General features: G+C 32.8%; 2 protein-coding genes across 2 annotated transcripts; one reads left to right on the top strand and one right to left on the bottom strand.

Annotated features, from left to right (window-relative positions):
• The first annotated feature begins 227 nt into the window (after positions 1-227).
• Positions 228-3,056, top strand: LOC105112773 (Ribosome recycling factor). Its single transcript, XM_011008614.1, has 8 exons — positions 228-587; positions 972-1,112; positions 1,207-1,322; positions 1,694-1,785; positions 2,001-2,022; positions 2,109-2,177; positions 2,609-2,677; positions 2,772-3,056. Exons 1-8 carry the CDS (start codon positions 356-358, stop codon positions 2,850-2,852), a joined length of 822 nt encoding a protein of 273 aa, XP_011006916.1. The 5' UTR covers positions 228-355; the 3' UTR covers positions 2,853-3,056.
• Positions 3,057-4,486: 1,430 nt separating this feature from the next.
• On the bottom strand, positions 4,487-10,195 carry LOC105112769 (ankyrin). Its single transcript, XM_011008610.1, has 4 exons — positions 9,788-10,195; positions 7,812-8,087; positions 6,778-6,915; positions 4,487-6,324 (listed from the first exon to the last, which is right to left on the bottom strand). The coding sequence occupies exons 1-4, from the start codon at positions 10,085-10,087 to the stop codon at positions 4,792-4,794; spliced, it is 2,247 nt and encodes a 748-aa protein (XP_011006912.1). The 5' UTR covers positions 10,088-10,195; the 3' UTR covers positions 4,487-4,791.
• Positions 10,196-19,344: the final 9,149 nt, after the last annotated feature.

Raw genomic sequence — 19,344 nt, 5'->3', positions numbered from 1 at the left:
ATTACATGTGAGTGAAAGAAAAAAAAAGAAAAAGAAAAAGAAAAATATTATTTATATTAAAGACTAGGATTATTTATATTAAGTTATATAAGTTATATAAGTTGAGTGGTTAAACAAATTAAAAAAAAATCAATTTATAATATCTATTTATTAAATTTTTTAACCTATAGTCATTGACATCTATGTTATCTAAATTTAACGTGTAAGATTTGATAGGAGAGGACAACTATGCCATAGAAGCCGGTTTTTTCAAAGACACTGCTCAAAACCCTAAACCCTCCCCAGCAAAGAAAAGAAATAGAGAGAAGACAGGAGGACAGCCAGAACATAAAAACCCGGAGAAGAAAGAGTGAAAATGGCTCTGCTGCACCTAAGACGCACAACCTCTTCTCGAAACTCTTTTCTCTTTCTTCTTCGAAGCTCCACTAGTTTCACCGAAGCCCGCACTTTCTCTAACACCACCACCCTTTTCTCTCCCCATCTTCTCTCAAACTCTGTTTCCCACGAACTCCCATCAGCAACTTTGCCTCCCTTTGATTTCCTCAAACAGTCTCGTCGTGGCTTCGCTAAAGGCAAAAATAAATCAAGTAATGCTCCCTCTTTTTTTTTTTTCTCTGTTTCATGATTTACCCATTTCTGATTGATGGCTAATATGTTGTGAAATTGTGGTAATCGGAGGATCTGATATTATTGGCTTGTGCTCATTTCTGGGTTTTGCTTAATTTGAGGCAGACTATTCCACTTTGCACTTCTCGCATTGCACTTGTGAAAGTTGGTGTTGTTGGGTTTGATTTTTAAGGATGGAAAATACAGTATAGAGAACAGTTTCTTGGCTGTGTGGAGTGTGGTTTCTTTTAATTTAAAGATCCCGTTATGTGTTTGTCGTAGTTCAATATCCCTAATTTCTTTATTTGAATGCTATTAATGTATGTCAAATTGGGAGATCATTTCTTTTCTTATATGTATTTTAGAGGATGACTCTGCTGGGGGTACAGTTGAATTTGTGGATATTGGGCCTACTGTTAAGGCAACTGCTAATTCGCAGATGGATGCGGCTGTAGTTGCATTATCTCGAGAACTCCAGAAATTAAGAACTGGAAGGGCATCTGCAGGTATCCTATCATGGCCCTCTGTTTGCTTTAGTTTGATTATTCGTAACAGCTGGTTTTAATTTGTTGAAATGCTCATCAATTGTATGCTTTGCAGGAATGCTTGATCACATCATTGTCGAAACCGATGGTGTGAAGCTGCCTTTAAATCGATTAGCTGTTGTTTCAGTCATGGATGCTAAAACCTTATCCGTTAATCCATATGATCCAAATGTAATGATCTTATAATACTATCCGTGAAGTTTTGATTTTATTTTTTTTGGTACTTGATCTTTTTGGTCCATTCATTTTGTTTATACTACCCAATAGCTCTGCAGTGTTTCAATGGTGCTAGTTTTCCAATTTAAATAGTGTGGCTTTCAAGGTGATAACTTTTGTGCATCTATTCAAATGCTTGCATTCAGTGCACAACTTAAATGAACTTTGAATAACACTATTGTTGAAACAAGTTGGTCTCCTGTTATAAACTTTATAAAAATCAAGTCTGTGATGCATTTTTCTCTTCCTTTCTTTAACTGTGTTTTACTAGTGTAGTGTTAAAGCTATCGTACCCTTGAGAATCATACCCATTATGTATTTTGCAGACCCTCAAGCAGCTAGAGAATGCCATTGTTTCGTCTCCGTTGGGATTAAATCCTCAAAGGGATGGTGATCGATTGATTGCAGCTATACCACCGTAAGCTCTTGTTTACTTGACATTAATACTTATTTCACATGAAGCATTGGTCTGACACGAGGGCAATTATTGTTGAGTTAAATTTTCAAGATCTTTCTTTTAAGATGACATAAAAATACTTGCCAAACTGGTTAAACACTGCGAATGCATAAAATGTTGAGGATTTCCTGGACTGCTAACTGATATACTTTTTTCCATGCTTTTGCATTTACCAGATTAACCAAAGAGCATATCCAGGTTTGTTTATGACTGAATGTCTCCTTCATTTATTTTATTCAATGATGCAATGTGATCCACAACCCATCACTGGAAATTTGTTCTAGGCTATGTGTAAGGTGGTTGCAAAGTCTTGTGAAGATTGTAGACAAAGTATAAGAAGGGCTCGCCAAAAGGTATCGAATTTAAAATATTTTAACATTAGATTTGTCATTGTGATTGCATAGTTGTGTTAAGCATCCCGAATGCAATGATTTTTCCTATAACTAATGTTCTATAATAATAGAAGTTGGGATCTTTTAGGTTTTGGAAAATCTTGAAAGATTTCCTACTATTTTCTAGATGATCCATATTTCCTATATGTGATAAGAGTACAGACCTTCAAATCAGGAGTTCATTTACAGTTTGAAGATGGGATTCACTATAGAAGTGGACAATTTTCATAGCGTCTTATTAGTGACTTCCTAACTAATGGCTGTTTAACAAAGTGTGTTAAAGTACGGCTGTGTTTAGGTGCTGTTTTAGAGAAGTAGAATTTCATGTTCCAGTGCCATAAAATATGCTTCAGCGTTCTGTTATTTAAGCACATTGTTGGATGGCTTTATAGGCAATGGATACAGTAAAAAAAGCAGGTTCAAGTTTCCCCAAGGATGATGCCAAGAAACTAGAGAAAGAGGTGAGTTTAGGGATAAAACAATTTTATTCTTTTTCCGAAAGTATAAGTTTTGAAATGATTTGAATGTTTTCTGATGTTTGATCCTCTTTGTCAGATTGAAGAGATGACGAAAAAGTTTGTCAAATCAGCAGAGGACATGTGTAATAAAAAGGAAAAAGAAATTAAGACTGGCTAATTGCTGGAATATCATGATGCACAATTAAACTCTTCTAATCACTTAAAGAGAGTTGCACTTGAAATTGAATTACAAATTCCATTGATCAGTTTCGTAGAAAAATGTTTCAATAGAAGTTTCAAACATGCGTACTATTGATTTTATGATAGCTAGCATGAAGCTATATGCTATGTTTTCGTGGATAGCTAGAGACATTACCATGCATAGGTATCCAATGCGTTTCCACCTCCATGAGGGTATTGGAAGTGTATTATGAAGTGAATGTCTATCATCATGATTTTCAAGGACGTAGGTGAAGGTCACAGAATTCACTGAGCGTTAAATTTCCTCTGTAAGTGTTTCTTCTGCCATTTGTTAGTTTGGTCATCACGGTTAAAATCTATAAACAGTGCACATAATGACAAGTTCGTACGAGTGTCGTGGTGGGACTGGTGAAATAATTGTCTGCCTTTATTTGTCCCGGAATGACGAGTTCTCTCTCTGTTTAGGGTTTATTTAGGATGAGTATTGTTGTTGTCATTTTTTATTTTAAAATATATGTTAATAATATTTTTTTATTTTTAAAAATTATTTTTGATATTAGAATCTTAAAATGATTTAAAAATATTAAAAAAATATTAATTTGAAGTAAATACACAAATAAAAAAGATTAAATTTTTTAAAAAATATTTTTAAAACATAGAAATAAAGATATTTGGAGGCTATGTTTGTTTTTTAGGAGATTTTTGGAAAATTATTTTTCAAATTTTTTTGTATTTACTTGTTATTACAAAAGTTGGTCAATGAAAATATATTACAGTTAAATGAAAATTTAGTTTGGTTTTTATAAAAATATTTTTCATATTAATAAGTTATTTTTTAATTCATTTTTATGACATAATTAAATACTAAAAAGTGTTTTTTTAATTTATTTTTTATTATATTATTAAATATAAAAAAAAATATTTTTCAAAAAAAAATTATTTTTTTATAAACAAACAGTACCTTAAATGCTCTCGAATCCAAGATTTAAAGTATTTGACAAGATTATGTGGTGGGTATTGTGGTTGAATGTGAATAGCGCATTCAGGCCGTGAGATTATGACGGTACAAATTTTGCTACGCGTGAATCTTGGTGCTGCCATCATTTGAAACCTCGAATGAGATTATCTCAGATGACACTGGATTTTATTGTACGTGTTGAGCTGCTTTCTTTTATCTTCACCCCGCCCCCCCTTTTTTTGGTGATTTATTGGTAATTGAGGTGTCGAACTCTCACTCGAGCAAAGATAGCATCAGCATGAAAAACTTATCCCCAAGGATATTCGTCCGTCTGCAACTTCTCCAAACGACAAAAGGGCAGTAGGCCAGGTCTACCCCACAGTTTAGTTGAAAGCATAATTCTGACACTTGGCCGGCGGGTTGACTTGTCTCCCAGCCTAAGGCTGGATCGGATCTGAGTCAAGATGAACTGGTGGGTTAACTTGTAATCTTCTTAAAACTAGATAAATTTTTTATATATATTCAAAACAATATTATTTCAGTTTTTTTTAATTAATTTATTGACTTATCTAACCCACGTCCTGAGTGTGGTTGTGTACCAGGCCAGCTTTCATTGAATTGAACCACGAACATCAAAATGCTGCTCTTGAAACTGCATGGTGATCAAATGCTGCTGATTTTAATTTGAACGAAAAAAAACAAGAAAGAGAGAAACATTTACAGCTATTGAGATCAAAACCAAAGCATGAAAAGCAACAGCCTACTTCAAGATGAAGTATCTTCTAAACATCTAATTACTAAGCCAGATCCAGCAATTCAATTCAGCCATGGATGGCCTTTCCATGCAGCAGGAGTTTTGTCACGAAATGTGACGGCCTCCTTCAAGATGAAGTGCTTCTAAAATTCTATACATGCTCTTCCTAGATATGACCCTCCAATCCATGTCCCATTGTGCTACCTAACCGCAGATAGCCTTCCTTGACATGAGTTGTATTCCCCTGACCCAGAGCTCAGCCATCTCCAGCCCACCATCACATACGAAGTGCACCTCCTTGTTCTTAGTAGTCAAAACCCGAAACAGACCAGGAACATCAGCATCACCCCTCCTCCGCCTATTCCTACGAAAGGTTGGGCTTGGCCCCGCTTCTGCTTCCCTGCATATTACATTTCTCCTACTTGATTTTCCCCATCTAAGAACGCCAGCTTCTCCGATCATTTTTATCTCCTTTCCATGCGGAACACCACTCCCTCTCTTGGTGTGTTTCAGTACCTGTGAACCACCTAACACCAGCTTGCAAGCAAGCTCGTCTAGTATTACTCGTTCTGCCTCATTTTTTGTGCCAACATATCTCCTTGCGAGTGAGAGTGCTGTTTCACCTCTAGCGTTCTTGATTTCACATTGAGCCCCGTGTGAGATCAAGAGCTCGCACATGGACCCGTGGCCCTCTCTAGCAGCCAACATGAGAGGAGTGTAGCCATCCCCATCAGGGACATTTACATTATAACCTTTACTTATCAATAATTTGACTGCATCCACGTCCCCACGCCGTGCTGCGCAGTGCAATGCATAGAATCCTCCAGCATTGCGGTTGCCCATTTGAAGAGCAAATTCAAGCATCACCTTCTCAAACAGATCGTGATTCTGATTCATTTCAGAAAGGGTGATTGCAGTTTCGCCAGCTTTGTTACAAAGCTTTACATCAGCCCCGGCATAGACCAGCAGTCGAAATACTTCAACGTGACCATTTAAAGCTGCAAACATGACGGCTGAGAAACCACTATCATCCTGATAATCAATATCAACTTCTCCCCACTTGATGAGTGCTTTCAAGGCTTCTATATCACCAGCTTGAGCTACAAAGATTAGTGAAGAGAAAACAGAAGCACTGCTGGATATGGGAATCTTTCCAGCCCTGATAACTTCAAGTATTATTTGCTGGAAACCAAGAGACCACTGGTTTGAACCAGCGAGTGAAGTTGCAGATTGGCCAGCAGTATTAACTAAGCCAAAATCAGCACCGGCCATAGCCAATATTCTCAGACACTCTTCTTGCTTGTATTTGGCGCATATCATTAGAGCAGTGTCTCCAGAATCAGTCCTCGAGTTTATATCACAGCCAGAGTCAATGAGGCATTGGAGGGTTTTAGATGAGCCTAAACGGGCAGCCATATGTACTGGTCGGAACTCTGTTTTCTGGGTTTTAACAGAGGCCTCTGCATTGGCTCCACTGCTTAAGAGCACATTGACGGCGGCAGCATTTCCACAGAGAATGGCATGGTGGAGGAGAGTTCTTCCATGGTGAGGAGTGTCAGGAGAGAGATGCTGGAGGAGCATTCGCAAGATAGTGCCAGTGATTTCAAAATACTCCACCGCACACCAGGTGATGGCATATGGCTCTGCAAGTCCAGCACCCACTCGAAACTCTTCTCCTGTAGTTGCATCCCACGACCACGCTCCCAGTCTAACTTTGAAATCTGTCTTTGCACCGGCCTGTTTAATCATTTTGATAACAATCAAGATAAGCATTTATAAAAAAAATAATAAAAGGATCAGCAAGAAAAATTTCAAGTCAGAAATGACAAAAAAGGTGCCGCCACTTCACTGTCCAATTCAATCTCAAACTGATTGTCCAATCATCTTCAGTATAATTGTTTTTCACTTAAGCTACAGCTTTAGATCCTATATTTTGAGATGTCATCCAAAGTCGCATATCCAGCTGAACCAGTGGTTACACCAACCGCATGGAGGGGGTCCAACCTATTTGAAATGTCCCGATATGTAGATTTTTTCATTTATAATTGAAGGATAATTTCACCTAGCCTTAATTTTGATAAAAAGGTAAAAAATTGACAGAGAAGAATAGAACCCCCCAAACTTTAACCTTTTATGGATCACGCTGATTCTTTTAAGACTCAAACCGAAAGTAAGAGATGAGAAGGTTACCTTGAGAAGCAAATGGACAACTGCAACCTGCCGACTAACTACAGCAGCAACAATTGCATTACAGTCAACATTTGCATGCAGAGAAGGCTTAGATGACAACAGCATCAATCTATCCGTTTCATCAACATCAACACCACACTGCCATTAAACAAGAATGAACAATGTCAATGACACGGAAAAAACCCCTGCAATTAACTAGAAGACAGCTGTGATTAATCAGATCAACTAGATGTTCCAGGAGATTTGTTGAACACATAAAAAGCAATTAACTCATTTAACTCAAAGCTGACTACACTGTGGGTCCAGAAAGTTTAACCAATTGTATTTTTAAAAAACCCGTGGGGTTTTGGAAAATTCAGGGATTTGGTGAATGTTTTTAGGGAAAAGGCCGAAAGGCCGAAAGAGTGGTAAATCAAGCAAAAAAACCTTTGGCATCAACCATAATTATCAAACTGAACCCAAAATTTAACCCGGCCCAATGCTTATTCACATGGTGGCCAGATTTACCCGCTCTATCCCCCAACAACGTTGTTATGGTTTTTTTTTTTTTAAAAAAAAAGAAAAACCATGTTATTTTAGTTTTTTTAATGAAAAGACATGATTTGAACAACAATTTTTTTTAAAAAAAAAAACAAATTTGTTTCAAATTTTTTTAAAAAGATTCTTGAAGTTGACGTTATTGAATCTCACTCGAGTTTGTCCAAGTGTCCTAACCCAGTTCGAGAGCAAACCCAACTCGAGATAGACTCCAAGTTAATGGGTCAACACATCAGGCAGGCCAGGGCTGATCTCCCCCTTTCATAAGTCCACACCGAGAACAAGTAAAAAAACAGTTCACGACAAAGAAAGCAGTCATACTTTGTCAAACCAAAACTCAAAGGAGTGAAGAGCAAAAAGACCCGTTCAACAGCTTCAAAAACTGACGCAAATCAGGTTTAATAACAGCCATTTACATTTCGCTGCAAGAGTAACTTTGATTGAAGCTTAAAGATGTAGTTATACAGCAGACATGAATCACCAACTAAATGGTTTACCTCCAGTAGAGTGCCCACCACATCTGCAAACCCCCTGCAGCATGCTGTGACAAGAACATGCACAGCAACACGGGGCCGAATCAAATCAGAACCCATGAGCAGTTCTGCAAGCCTAGCTCGCCCATGGAATCCCGCTTCAAGCAAAGCCTCCTCACAAGCCGGCTGAGATGCCCCGGCTTTAAGCAAGATCTCCAGAATCTCTCGGTGGCCCTCCCTCACTGCTGCTGTAATCGGAAAACCTCTGAAGAGTTTCTGGTTGACATCAGCTCCAACACTCTGCCAATTGGAAAATCCAACCTTTCAGTACTTTAACAAAGATCATTGCAAGACTGGCATCATTCTAAATCCAAGTTTCTGTTGCTTTGTTTTCATAAAAATTTTAATCAGTTTAACAACAAGAAGACAAAACTAGTAGCAGTCTAATAGGTTTCATTTTTTTCACGGAGTACAGGAGGACACAGTAAAGGACAGAAAAACACAGGGAACAGTACTGATGTGATCGACATGGAACTGTAATAAAAAACTTATTAATATACTCTAATGTACTTTACTCTCCAACCAATCGTAAGAGACAACTCATCATGGGCCTCCCTGATCCAATGTCTGTTAGGTAAAAAGGTTTATGTTACCAGGGTATGGCTTCCGCTTCTTGATTGTATACTTAAAAATATAATTTCTCCAGTGAACAGAACAGTACAAAATAATGAATAGTATGTGCAGAGGATATGGCAATTATTGATGGATATGAATATGAACAAACAGTAGGCCATGGGTATAAATTCCCAACTTCACAAAACAAAGATTCCAGTGATCATTGTAATTTTAGACAGTCATTTAGATCCACACCAAACGGGATTTGATGGTATCTGCTACGAATAAATAAGCATAGCAGTCTAAGGACAAAAATCAGGAAAATGCCAAAGGGCATTCTGTTTGTGCACTAATATCTAGGACATAATATTTGTTTTTTACTTCTATCAAATTCAGAAAGATAGGTCAGTAGTTAAAATTCCTACAACAACCAATTATAAACACATTCTTGAACGTGAAACAACAAGTCTTGATGCATTGATTAACCAAATTAACAGATTTTTTCCAAGTATAATTAAGATTTGTTAATAGTTGCTTATGTATTATTATACTGGTAATAATTAGACATTTAAACTGAAAACTAACAGTTTGGACAATGTAGAGGGTTCATGCAATTTTGTAGACGAGTTATCAATTTTCTTAAGAAGAAAAAATAATGAAATTAATTAAATGAAAATCAAATTCTGAAAATTTTTCCATAAAAGAAAAAACAAAGCAAAGCAAGGCCACTGCAAAAGATTGCGAATCTGATTCATATCCAGTGTTTGGAAACAAAAAGTAAACAAGGAAAAAAAGAGCTTCCGTGTTCGAATTTAATCAATTAAACTTCTAATTATGGGGGGTCGGCATTAAGACAATGAATCCTTAAAAAAAGATATAAACAGCTTTAATTTCAAAGACAATACCCGCAGAAACCAAAACCATAGCAACTTTATTAAGTTCGAAAGTGGCAGGCAGCCAAAAAAAGACCATAAGTTCGAGAAAATCACAGTATAAACTAACTAAGCTTAAGCGGATTAATATAAAAAATCAAATGCTTAATCACTAGCAGCCAAAAAAACCCGCAAAATTTCCAGAATAGCTAATCTTGACAAAGGCTAAGTTTGGTTTTTGTTTTAAAGAATAAAAATACAACAAATACCTATTTATGTACTTTTCATTTTAATTTTTTGAAAAAACACCGCTTTCCGTATCAGAGGGATTCAAAATTGAAAATTCAAAAATTTCAGTTTTGGTAAAAAAAGAAGGGAAAAGGAATACTCGTTCAAAATCTAGGCTTGTAAAACTCATTTCTATGTTAACTCACTCAAATTTAGACAAACAAAAAAAAGCGACTAAAACACACTAAAAACAACATGAGACGCAGAAACGAGCTCTGACATTACCAGCAATTTCTTGACGAGAGCAACATTTCCAGCATGAACAGCGAGAAACAACGCAGTAACATCAGTCTTTAACTCTTGATAATCAAAAGAGACTTCACTGGCTGACTCGTCATTTAAAACAACCTCACTCTTTCTACTCTTCAAACAAATAGCTCCAATGTAGTTCACGTCAATAAACGGATCGGCGATGCACTCTAAGGCCGATTTCAGATCTCCGGAGAGTGATGCTTCTAGAAGCCGTTGTGAGACTTCCGACTCGTAGTCCACCGGGACTACCTGCTTGCCGGAGAAGAGAGTCATTGTTTGCACGTTGCAAGTCACTCTAGTCAAGGTAGGTACCAAATTTGGAGTTTAGTTTTTGCAGAGAGAGAGAGAGAGAGAGACGTGAGGCTCGAGAGAGAAACTTGAAAGGAGTGAGCGCCAGAGACAGAGAGAGGAAGAGGCTTATTTATTCGGAAGCTTGGTTTTGACTGTTTTTTAATTTATGTTTTAACTGCGGTTAAACTGTTATTGTTTTCTAGCCTAGAGTGGTTAAAACCTGTGGACAGTGCCTGTGGGGCCCGGTTGTTTGTTAATGGATGCGCGGCAAGCTTGGCTCGGCTTAGGAGATGGTCTTTGGCTTGGGGAAGATAAGGTTGGGAAGTCAAATCAGACCCGTTGGTGAAAATGGAAATCGCAATCAGGATCGTTGGATGGGAAGGGAGTAGGGTGGTTTGGACTGACTGAAGAAGAGATATAGGTAGGTGATATAGATTTGGAAGCTTGAACAAACGAGGAAATGTCCTCGTCTAGGGTCTCAAGAAACCCCAAATTGCTGTCACCAAGTTTATTGTTTTGCTTGATTTCAGAAGAAAATCACTAACTCTTGACTTTTAAGAGGTTATATGAGGTAATATTATAGCCATGAGGGTGTTTGTGAGTATTATATTAGTTATTTTTTATAATTTTTTTATTTAAAAATATATTAAAATTTTTTAAAAAAAATATATATCAAAATAATCCAAAAATATAAAAAATTAATTATAAAAAAATCAACGTTTTGAAAAATGTTGTTCTAAACACTTTCTCAGAGCTCTTTAATTTAATCTACATCTATGATTTCTTTTTTAGATTCTCAAAGATTTAAAACATGAATTTTTTTAAAAGAAGATGAGGATTTGTTTTCCTTGTTAAACAATGTAGAGATTCTAATTAATGGACAAAATGGATACCAGCAACAAAAAATACAAATCTCAATCTTGTGAATGAAATCAAGGCGATGTGGAAGAAGGTAAGGAGGTAATGTGGAGGTGAGAATTACGAAATTGGAAAAACCTAATAGCATGTTTATTTATAGAAAATAGTTTTTATTCTTTGTATAACTCCAAGCCATGTTTTTAGATGATATTCTTGGAAACAACTATGTCACTTTTTTTTATCTCTCCCAATCTGGATTGATTTATAAAAATTAAAAAAAGAAACCAAAAGTGAGATTTAAAGACTTGATTATAAATATTAATTAGATAATAATGATTACGAAAATCCTCTTATAAAATATTATTTTATCACACATATAAGTGTGTTTGATGAAGCTGAGATAAAATTTTAAAAAATCTCTGATGAATGTGGATAATTTTGAGCTTAAATATGGATATGACTTATAAATTAACTTTCTAATACTTAAATGAATTTAGAATTTTAGAGAGTGTATTGAAATTTAGTTTCTGTGTTGTTGAGGGAAAAAAAATTCAACTTTTCTTTCCTAAACATGCAATTAACTTTCCCATACTTAAATTAATTTAGGACTTTAGAGAGTGGATTAAAATTTAGGTTTTGTGTTGTTGAGAAAAAATAAATCAACTTTTTTTTCTTAAATATGGAATGTATAGTTAAAAAACATGAAAATAGCTAGAAAAATATTTAGAAACTTACAAGTGAAAGTAATATTTATGGATAATAATAAATAGTGACCCGAGGTGAGCTATATCTATTAGAATAAAGCTCGAGCTCAGTTGGGAATTTATTGAACCGAGTTTCATGGAGCTTGGTTGGCGTGACCACAAAAAAAAAAAACAGTAAGAGGAGAGTAACTTGATTGGATCGTGGTCTAACTAAGTCCAAATAAGTTAGTTAGATAGTGGCTCATCATGATAGCTTAAGACAAGACTTGATTTAGCAGTTTAATTAAATTTTAATATCATTTTTTTGTATTATCAATATTATATGGATTAAACTCTAGAATACAATTTTTATATTAACAAAGCCACACATGTAGGCTCTACTTAACACCGTTGGTTCATTTAATTAATTTTTAATTATAATCATTTTATTAATTATGATAAGATTTACATTTTGTGATTTTAATTTTTTTTTATATAATAGATATCATGTAAGTAAGCAAAAATCAGTTGCTTTCTTATTTTTTTTATGAAGTGGCCGAGTCCAAAAGCATGCAGGAGAGAATGATCTTCAATGAAACATTCGTGCACTAATGTCGCTCAAGGAATGATTTTGGTAGCTGCTGAATTCCTGAATTGATGTGATATGCATTGATTTCACTAATCACTATCGCACGATGCAGCCACGCTCATTTCTCAACAAAGCCGCTTTTCCATTATTATCTCTTTTTTTGTTTTTGTTTTTTTTTCCATTAGAGCACAGGTAACAAGGAATCAGGAGGAACCAGCAACAAAAGTTGAATATCCCGCCACCATGGAATCTTGACATACTATACTGTTATCGCTGGGTTAATTAAGGATAAATTGGGTATTTATGACCCAAGATATAAATTTATGATGAAATGATGAGAAATTTTAATAAAATAGCATAACATAAAAATATAATAGTTTTAAAATATAATATATTAATAATTTTAAAGTTTAGAATTATGACATTTGATATATATTACAATTATGACATGTAATATCAGTTGTGATTCAAAACATAACATCTTTAATAAATTTATTTTAAAAAATAACCAGATATTTAATAAAATAATTTAATAGTAGTAAAAATGATTAAATAGTTTCAAATGTTATTTAATTTTGGGTTATTTTCATGTTTTAAATAGGAAAAAGTTCATAAAATCATAATATTTATTAATCTAAAATTTTATTTATTTTATAATTTTAAAAAATTAAAATTTTAACGATTTTATCAAAATTTAGATAGAGTTTCTTCTATATAAAAGCTATACTTAAAATTTCATCTTACTTAAAAAAACTATAACAAACCGCAATAACTCCAATCAATAAATTCTAATTAAACTCAATAAAAAAACATATATACAAGAAAAATGACTAAAAAAATAATTCAATAATATAATATTTAATTAATTCTAAAATATATAGACATAACTCATATATCTATCCACGTCTACTAGATGATCCAAACTCATCAATAGCACGATTAGATCTAGTTCTTGCTCCCACCTAAGTGGTCTCATTATCTACCACAACATCATCAAAAGTTAGACTTTCCTTAAAAGTTTAAAGTCTAGTATAACTGACATTTAACTACCATTTTATTTATTTTATGATTTTAAAAAATTAAAATTTTAACGATTTTATCAAAATTTAGATAGAGTTTCTTCTATATAGAAGCTATACTTAAAATTTCATCTTACTTAAAAAAACTATAACAAACCGCAATAACTCCAATTAATAAATTCTAATTAAACTCAATAAAAAAACATATATACAAGAAAAATGACTAAAAAAATAATTCAATAATATAATATTTAATTAATTCTAAAATATATAGACATAACTCATATATCTATCCAAGTCTACTAGATGATCCAAACTCATCAATAACACGATTAGATCTAGTTCTTGCTCCTACCTAAGTGGTCCCATTATCTACCACAACATCATCAAAAATTAGACTTTTCTTAAAAGTTTAAAGTCTAGTACAACTGACATTTAACTATCGAAACTTATGGTGTGAACTTTGCTTTTTTCTTTAATACTATAAAGATATGATAAGGTGTATTGATCCTTCCATAGTAAGAAGTCAATATAATATTAATAAAAAATTTAATATTGAATTGCAAAATAAATGTATAAAATTTAACGATTAACATGTATTAATTATAGAAAAACTTTTATTGCTTATGTGATATTGAATTTGTTAGGTATATTGTAAATATTCGGGTAGAGAAACCTACTTGGGACCCAGAAATATTAATCCATCATGTTATACTCATGTATCAAATTATATACTCTTTGCTAATACTTACATGATGTATTTTTATAAATATCTTAATTACTTGTGTATCTTGCCATAATATATAAGCAGTATACCAACTTAACCAGTCATAATCTATATGAAGTATTAAATTGGTTTATATAGTAAGACAAGTTATATAATTAGAATATGAAATTTCTCTATCAAGAAAATCCTCTCTCGATGATTATAGTTATATTTGTACTCTTTACATGTTTTTTTTTATCTTTTTTTCTAGACAATGAAAAGAAAAAGATTATAAAAAATCACTCCTAATCCATATTCCATGCTTTAAGGTCAATATAAATACTTGATAAATTAACAATTCAGGTCATTGTTTCAATCAATCTCTTTTCATTACCTTTTTATTTTTATTTTTTATAATATAATTTGATAATTATAAATTTATCTTAGTCATTGCATCTTGCACTCTAATAAGTACATAGTTATTAAATTTAATCTCATGAATATTAATAAAAAATTTAATATTGAATTGCAAAATAAATGTATAAAATTTAACGATTAACATGTATTAATTATAGAAAAACTTTTATTGCTTATGTGATATTGAATTTGTTAGGTATATTGTAAATATTCGGGTAGAGAAACCTACTTGGGACCCAGAAATATTAATCCATCATGTTATACTCATGTATCAAATTATATACTCTTTGCTAATACTTACATGATGTATTTTTATAAATATCTTAATTACTTGTGTATCTTGCCATAATATATAAGCAGTATACCAACTTAACCAGTCATAATCTATATGAAGTATTAAATTGGTTTATATAGTAAGACAAGTTATATAATTAGAATATGAAATTTCTCTATCAAGAAAATCCTCTCTCGATGATTATAGTTATATTTGTACTCTTTACATGTTTTTTTTTATCTTTTTTTCTAGACAATGAAAAGAAAAAGATTATAAAAAATCACTCCTAATCCATATTCCATGCTTTAAGGTCAATATAAATACTTGATAAATTAACAATTCAGGTCATTGTTTCAATCAATCTCTTTTCATTACCTTTTTATTTTTATTTTTTATAATATAATTTGATAATTATAAATTTATCTTAGTCATTGCATCTTGCACTCTAATAAGTACATAGTTATTAAATTTAATCTCATTGGTGATTTAGGATCCTTTATTTGTTAGTTATTAACTTGTATTAAAGTTAAAAATATTAAAAAAAGATTTTGTTTTTTCAATGCAAGATTAGATTGGAAGCCCCTATATATAAAATATTTACAAGAAAAAAAACTTGTATTTTTATAATTTGAGATAAAAAAATTTAATTTAAATACTTCAAAATATATTTTTTTAATATATAATAAAAAACTTTTCAAATAATTTTCTAATCACAAATTATATTATTTGGAGTTTACTTCCACGTATCCATGTACCCTGAGGTACCGTACGTCGACGGGCAAAAAAATCTCAACTGCACCGCTCCGTACGACCGTCACGGTTTGATTTCATATAATCATATTACAAACGGACGCGATCATCATGGCCCACATGGAGCAGGACCCCCTCGACGGAATGCATCACAGTACAGCTGGATGTACCAGAATTCTATCTCAATACAAGATCCGAGTAGATCTCCTAGACCCCAGTGTAATTTGCTATGAGCTAAGCCGTATGCAGCTCCGTAGCCAGCAACGAGCTCCGGCTTCATGAAGCACCACGTGGCAGATCTAGAAAGTAGAATGGTAATGCATACGGTTACAGCTATCGTCTGGTATTGTTGTAAAATGCGGATTGGAGTGGTCCACCCGGTGTCTGGATTTAAATTAAAAATCTACATTAGGCCAGTCCAACCTAAGTGAATTAATTGACCGATTTTTTCAAAAAAAATATATTTTTTAAAATAAAATAAAAGAAGCCTGAATTGATGTCCTAATAAATGAAGTAGATAATTTTCTAGACTGATTTGATTTCAAATTGAATTAAATAAAATATTGATTTAACTCAGCAGGTAAATAGTAAAATAAAATATTACTGTCTTAATAAAAAAATATTAATTTAAATTAATCCAAATCCCAACGATACATGAATTAATCCAATAATATAATAACCCCATCTTCTTATTTCTTCTTTCCAGATTTGTGCCGAGTCAGAACTCACGACGAAGTGAACAAATCAGAATTGTCATGGTCTAGTCAGAGACAGGAATAACTACGTGGCAGTCAAAAGATGGAGGTAAAGGGGGCATTTGCATGGTTTTACAATTTTTCTCTATAAAATATATTTTCAGCTTCAAGACATAGAGATCCTTCTCCTCGCAAACCCAACTGTAATCTAGATTCTTAAGTATTTTAAGGCAGCAAAATCAATGACATTGTCAGGCCCTTGTATGAATCTCCGAGAACTGGAGAACTCTCTTTTATATAAAAAATATTATTTACTAAAAAAAATATCAAAATTCATCCAATAAAACGGAATCTCTAATATCTTATCTTCAGACTCAAATTGTCATCTTTATATATATATATATATATATATAAGTACCCAATCTTAGACAAAAGCTAAATATAAAATCGTATATCTGAACAATATTAGTTTGTATGAACATATAAAATAAAAAATAATTATCTTTTTATTCTAAAAAGAATACATATTAAAAACTTTGTTTAATGTGCAATATTTAACCATCAAATACTGATATTAATTTGTTTAAATTAGACATTACAAACTAATAAAAGAAGATTATATATATTCTAAATGACAACACCATAATAATAATAATAATAATAAAAAGTTTCTAGAAAAAAAACCAAAAATTAAAAAAAAAAGAGCTCGAGATTTAATATATAAAAATATATATACATAATACATTGCATGTAAAACGTGAGAACCTTGTTTCCTGTACAAGCTATGGACGTGGTCAACATGCAAGGGCGACGTGATGGGGAATCGAGCTAGACTTTCTTTTCTCTTTGTGCTCTTTGTCTATCTTCACATATAGACTGAGGAAGGCTGCTGGAAGGGCGGCAGCAGCAGCTCATGTGAGGTTCTTTAATGGTTTCTTCGGTTCCTCCACCACTCTGTCAGTTTCTACGAAGGTACGGAAGGGCGTAGCTACCTTACTACTTGCTATTGTGCAAGACTTAGCGTGTGAGCGCAGATGGCCATTTTCTGGGGTACTGAATTATAGTACTGGTGAAGTAGCTGGACGGTTGGACTGGAGTCAACTCATTAAGCTGGTTGGTGCAGAGATTCACCTATATAAATTAGCTTTGAGTAAGCCGTACCTTATCAGATCAATATAGTTTTTACTATTTCTAGCTGTTCGTTTAATTAGTAAATCAAGAATTAACGTCTTTGGACCACCAATTTTCTGTTATTAAAAAAAATGTTAATGTGGTGGAGATTTTACTGTAGCTCTAGTGTGAATTATAATAATAAAACCATCCTTTTACTTTTAATAATTTAAATTTAAGTAATTCAAGTGTTTGAACATTTTTATCTGTCTCGGTGATTACTGGAAAATTATTTAAAAGTATATAGTTTTTTTTAATTTTTTAACATGGTAAAACTATTTTTTTTACCGCAAAAATCAACAAATTTTAGAATTATTAACCAAGAGCTTTCTTAACTTTTCACAATGTGTATAATAATAAAAATATTTATTTTCCCCAATATAAAAAAAGATAGGCTATTAGACAAAATATTTCATGTTTTTTTTTTTAATTTTCATATACATTAAAATAAGACTAAAATGGTTTAACTTTAGGGGTATTTTGATATTTTTACATGGATATTTTGTTTAATTAAGAGGATTGTGAGGATATTTTTGTATTTTTCACGTTTTATTTGTTATTTTTTAATTGAAAAGCTGTTAATGCGTACTCCTTATACCCCGGCAAATGAGTGACACTCATGCTATTAAGAAGGCACGTATGATGCTTTCTGATGGTCAAATCTAATCATTCGTCGTCTAATTAGAGGCGATGTTGTATCCACTTTTACATGGTGCGACGTGTGTAGATAAATAATGGTTGAGTTATTGTCAGTGATCGATTGTTTGTATTTCTTTTTTGCTCTCTCATGATAGCTAAAGCGCATAATTATTCTCTTTGTTTGTCGTTTGTCGCCATAGTTAACAACCATGTGCAAGTATACCATGGACTAAGTTACAATTCATTATAAAATTGTATAGTGGATTTTCCAAGCTTTGAAGGCTTGAGATTGAGTTAATATTATCTTTTTACATAAAGTTAAAGTAACATTTTGCTATTTGGTTGAAAAAATTGAACCATTGGTTGTGGGGGTGTTTTAGTATTTTTGTTCTTTTACATTTATTTTTTTTTATCTATTTTTCTATAATCATAATCACGAGGGGTGTTTTGATATTTTTTTATTATTTTTAAATTTAAAAAGTTGCATTGGACCCATGTTTGCTTTTGTTTGACAAACATGAAAGACCCAAGTAAATTAAGCTTGATATGATTATCAAATCCATGTTATTTGGGTTTGACAAAGAATTGAATGAAGGTTTAACTCAATTGATTAAATTTAATAATATTATTAAAAGATTCTTCATACTCTTAATATTTTTTTTATATATTTTAAAATAAAATTGATATTTTTAAAGAAAAACAAGTTAAAAGCATCTTAAAAAGGGAATCCAAACTGGTCAATATAGAATATATTTAACATAATTCTAAAAAAATTAAATTTTATTTATTTTAAAATATTTTTTCTTGATACGTTTTTTATCATATTAATACCCTAATACTAAAAAAAATTATTTTAATATATTTCAAAAAATAAAACTTTAAAAAACCACTAACCTCTGCAGCACGTAGTTGGTGCCTTGCAGAAACTTGTGGGTGACCTACTTTCTATATATTATTTCATCAAGGCTGTTTCAGTAGACCCCACAAGACTCGGACCCCACAATTTGAGCCCAAATCCGGTCTGGTTGGTGATCAATTCATGTGGTCGTCCTCGACGGAGACAGTGGAGGGAGCTGCTAGTGCCCACTTACATGCCTTTTTTAACCACCTGAGATCAATTTCCAAATAAACAATCAAGTCTTGACATGCCCGGGCAAATCAGGCTCCGTTAAGTGGTCAAGAAAAAACAGGCCATCCCATTCAAATTTCAAACCCTAGTGTACTCTAAGAAACAAACCAATCATTGTAAGCTTTTAAATCCCTTTGGCTCCAAGTTTACATATACACTAATCACTCCTGTTCCTCCTCTAGTTAATTCGACGCCCCCCCTCTTCGAGATTCAACCGAGAGATTACAGAGGCATTTACACATTTACAAGAGCTAAAAAAAAAAAAACCTTTATTGAAGAGGTTTAGCCTTAATTAAAGTATAATTTGATA

The sequence above is a fragment of the Populus euphratica genome, unplaced genomic scaffold (genome assembly GCF_000495115.2).
Source record: "Populus euphratica unplaced genomic scaffold, PopEup_1.0 scaffold367.1, whole genome shotgun sequence".
Taxonomy (NCBI): Eukaryota; Viridiplantae; Streptophyta; class Magnoliopsida; order Malpighiales; family Salicaceae; genus Populus; species Populus euphratica.
This window is presented reverse-complemented; position numbering and strand designations above follow the sequence as displayed.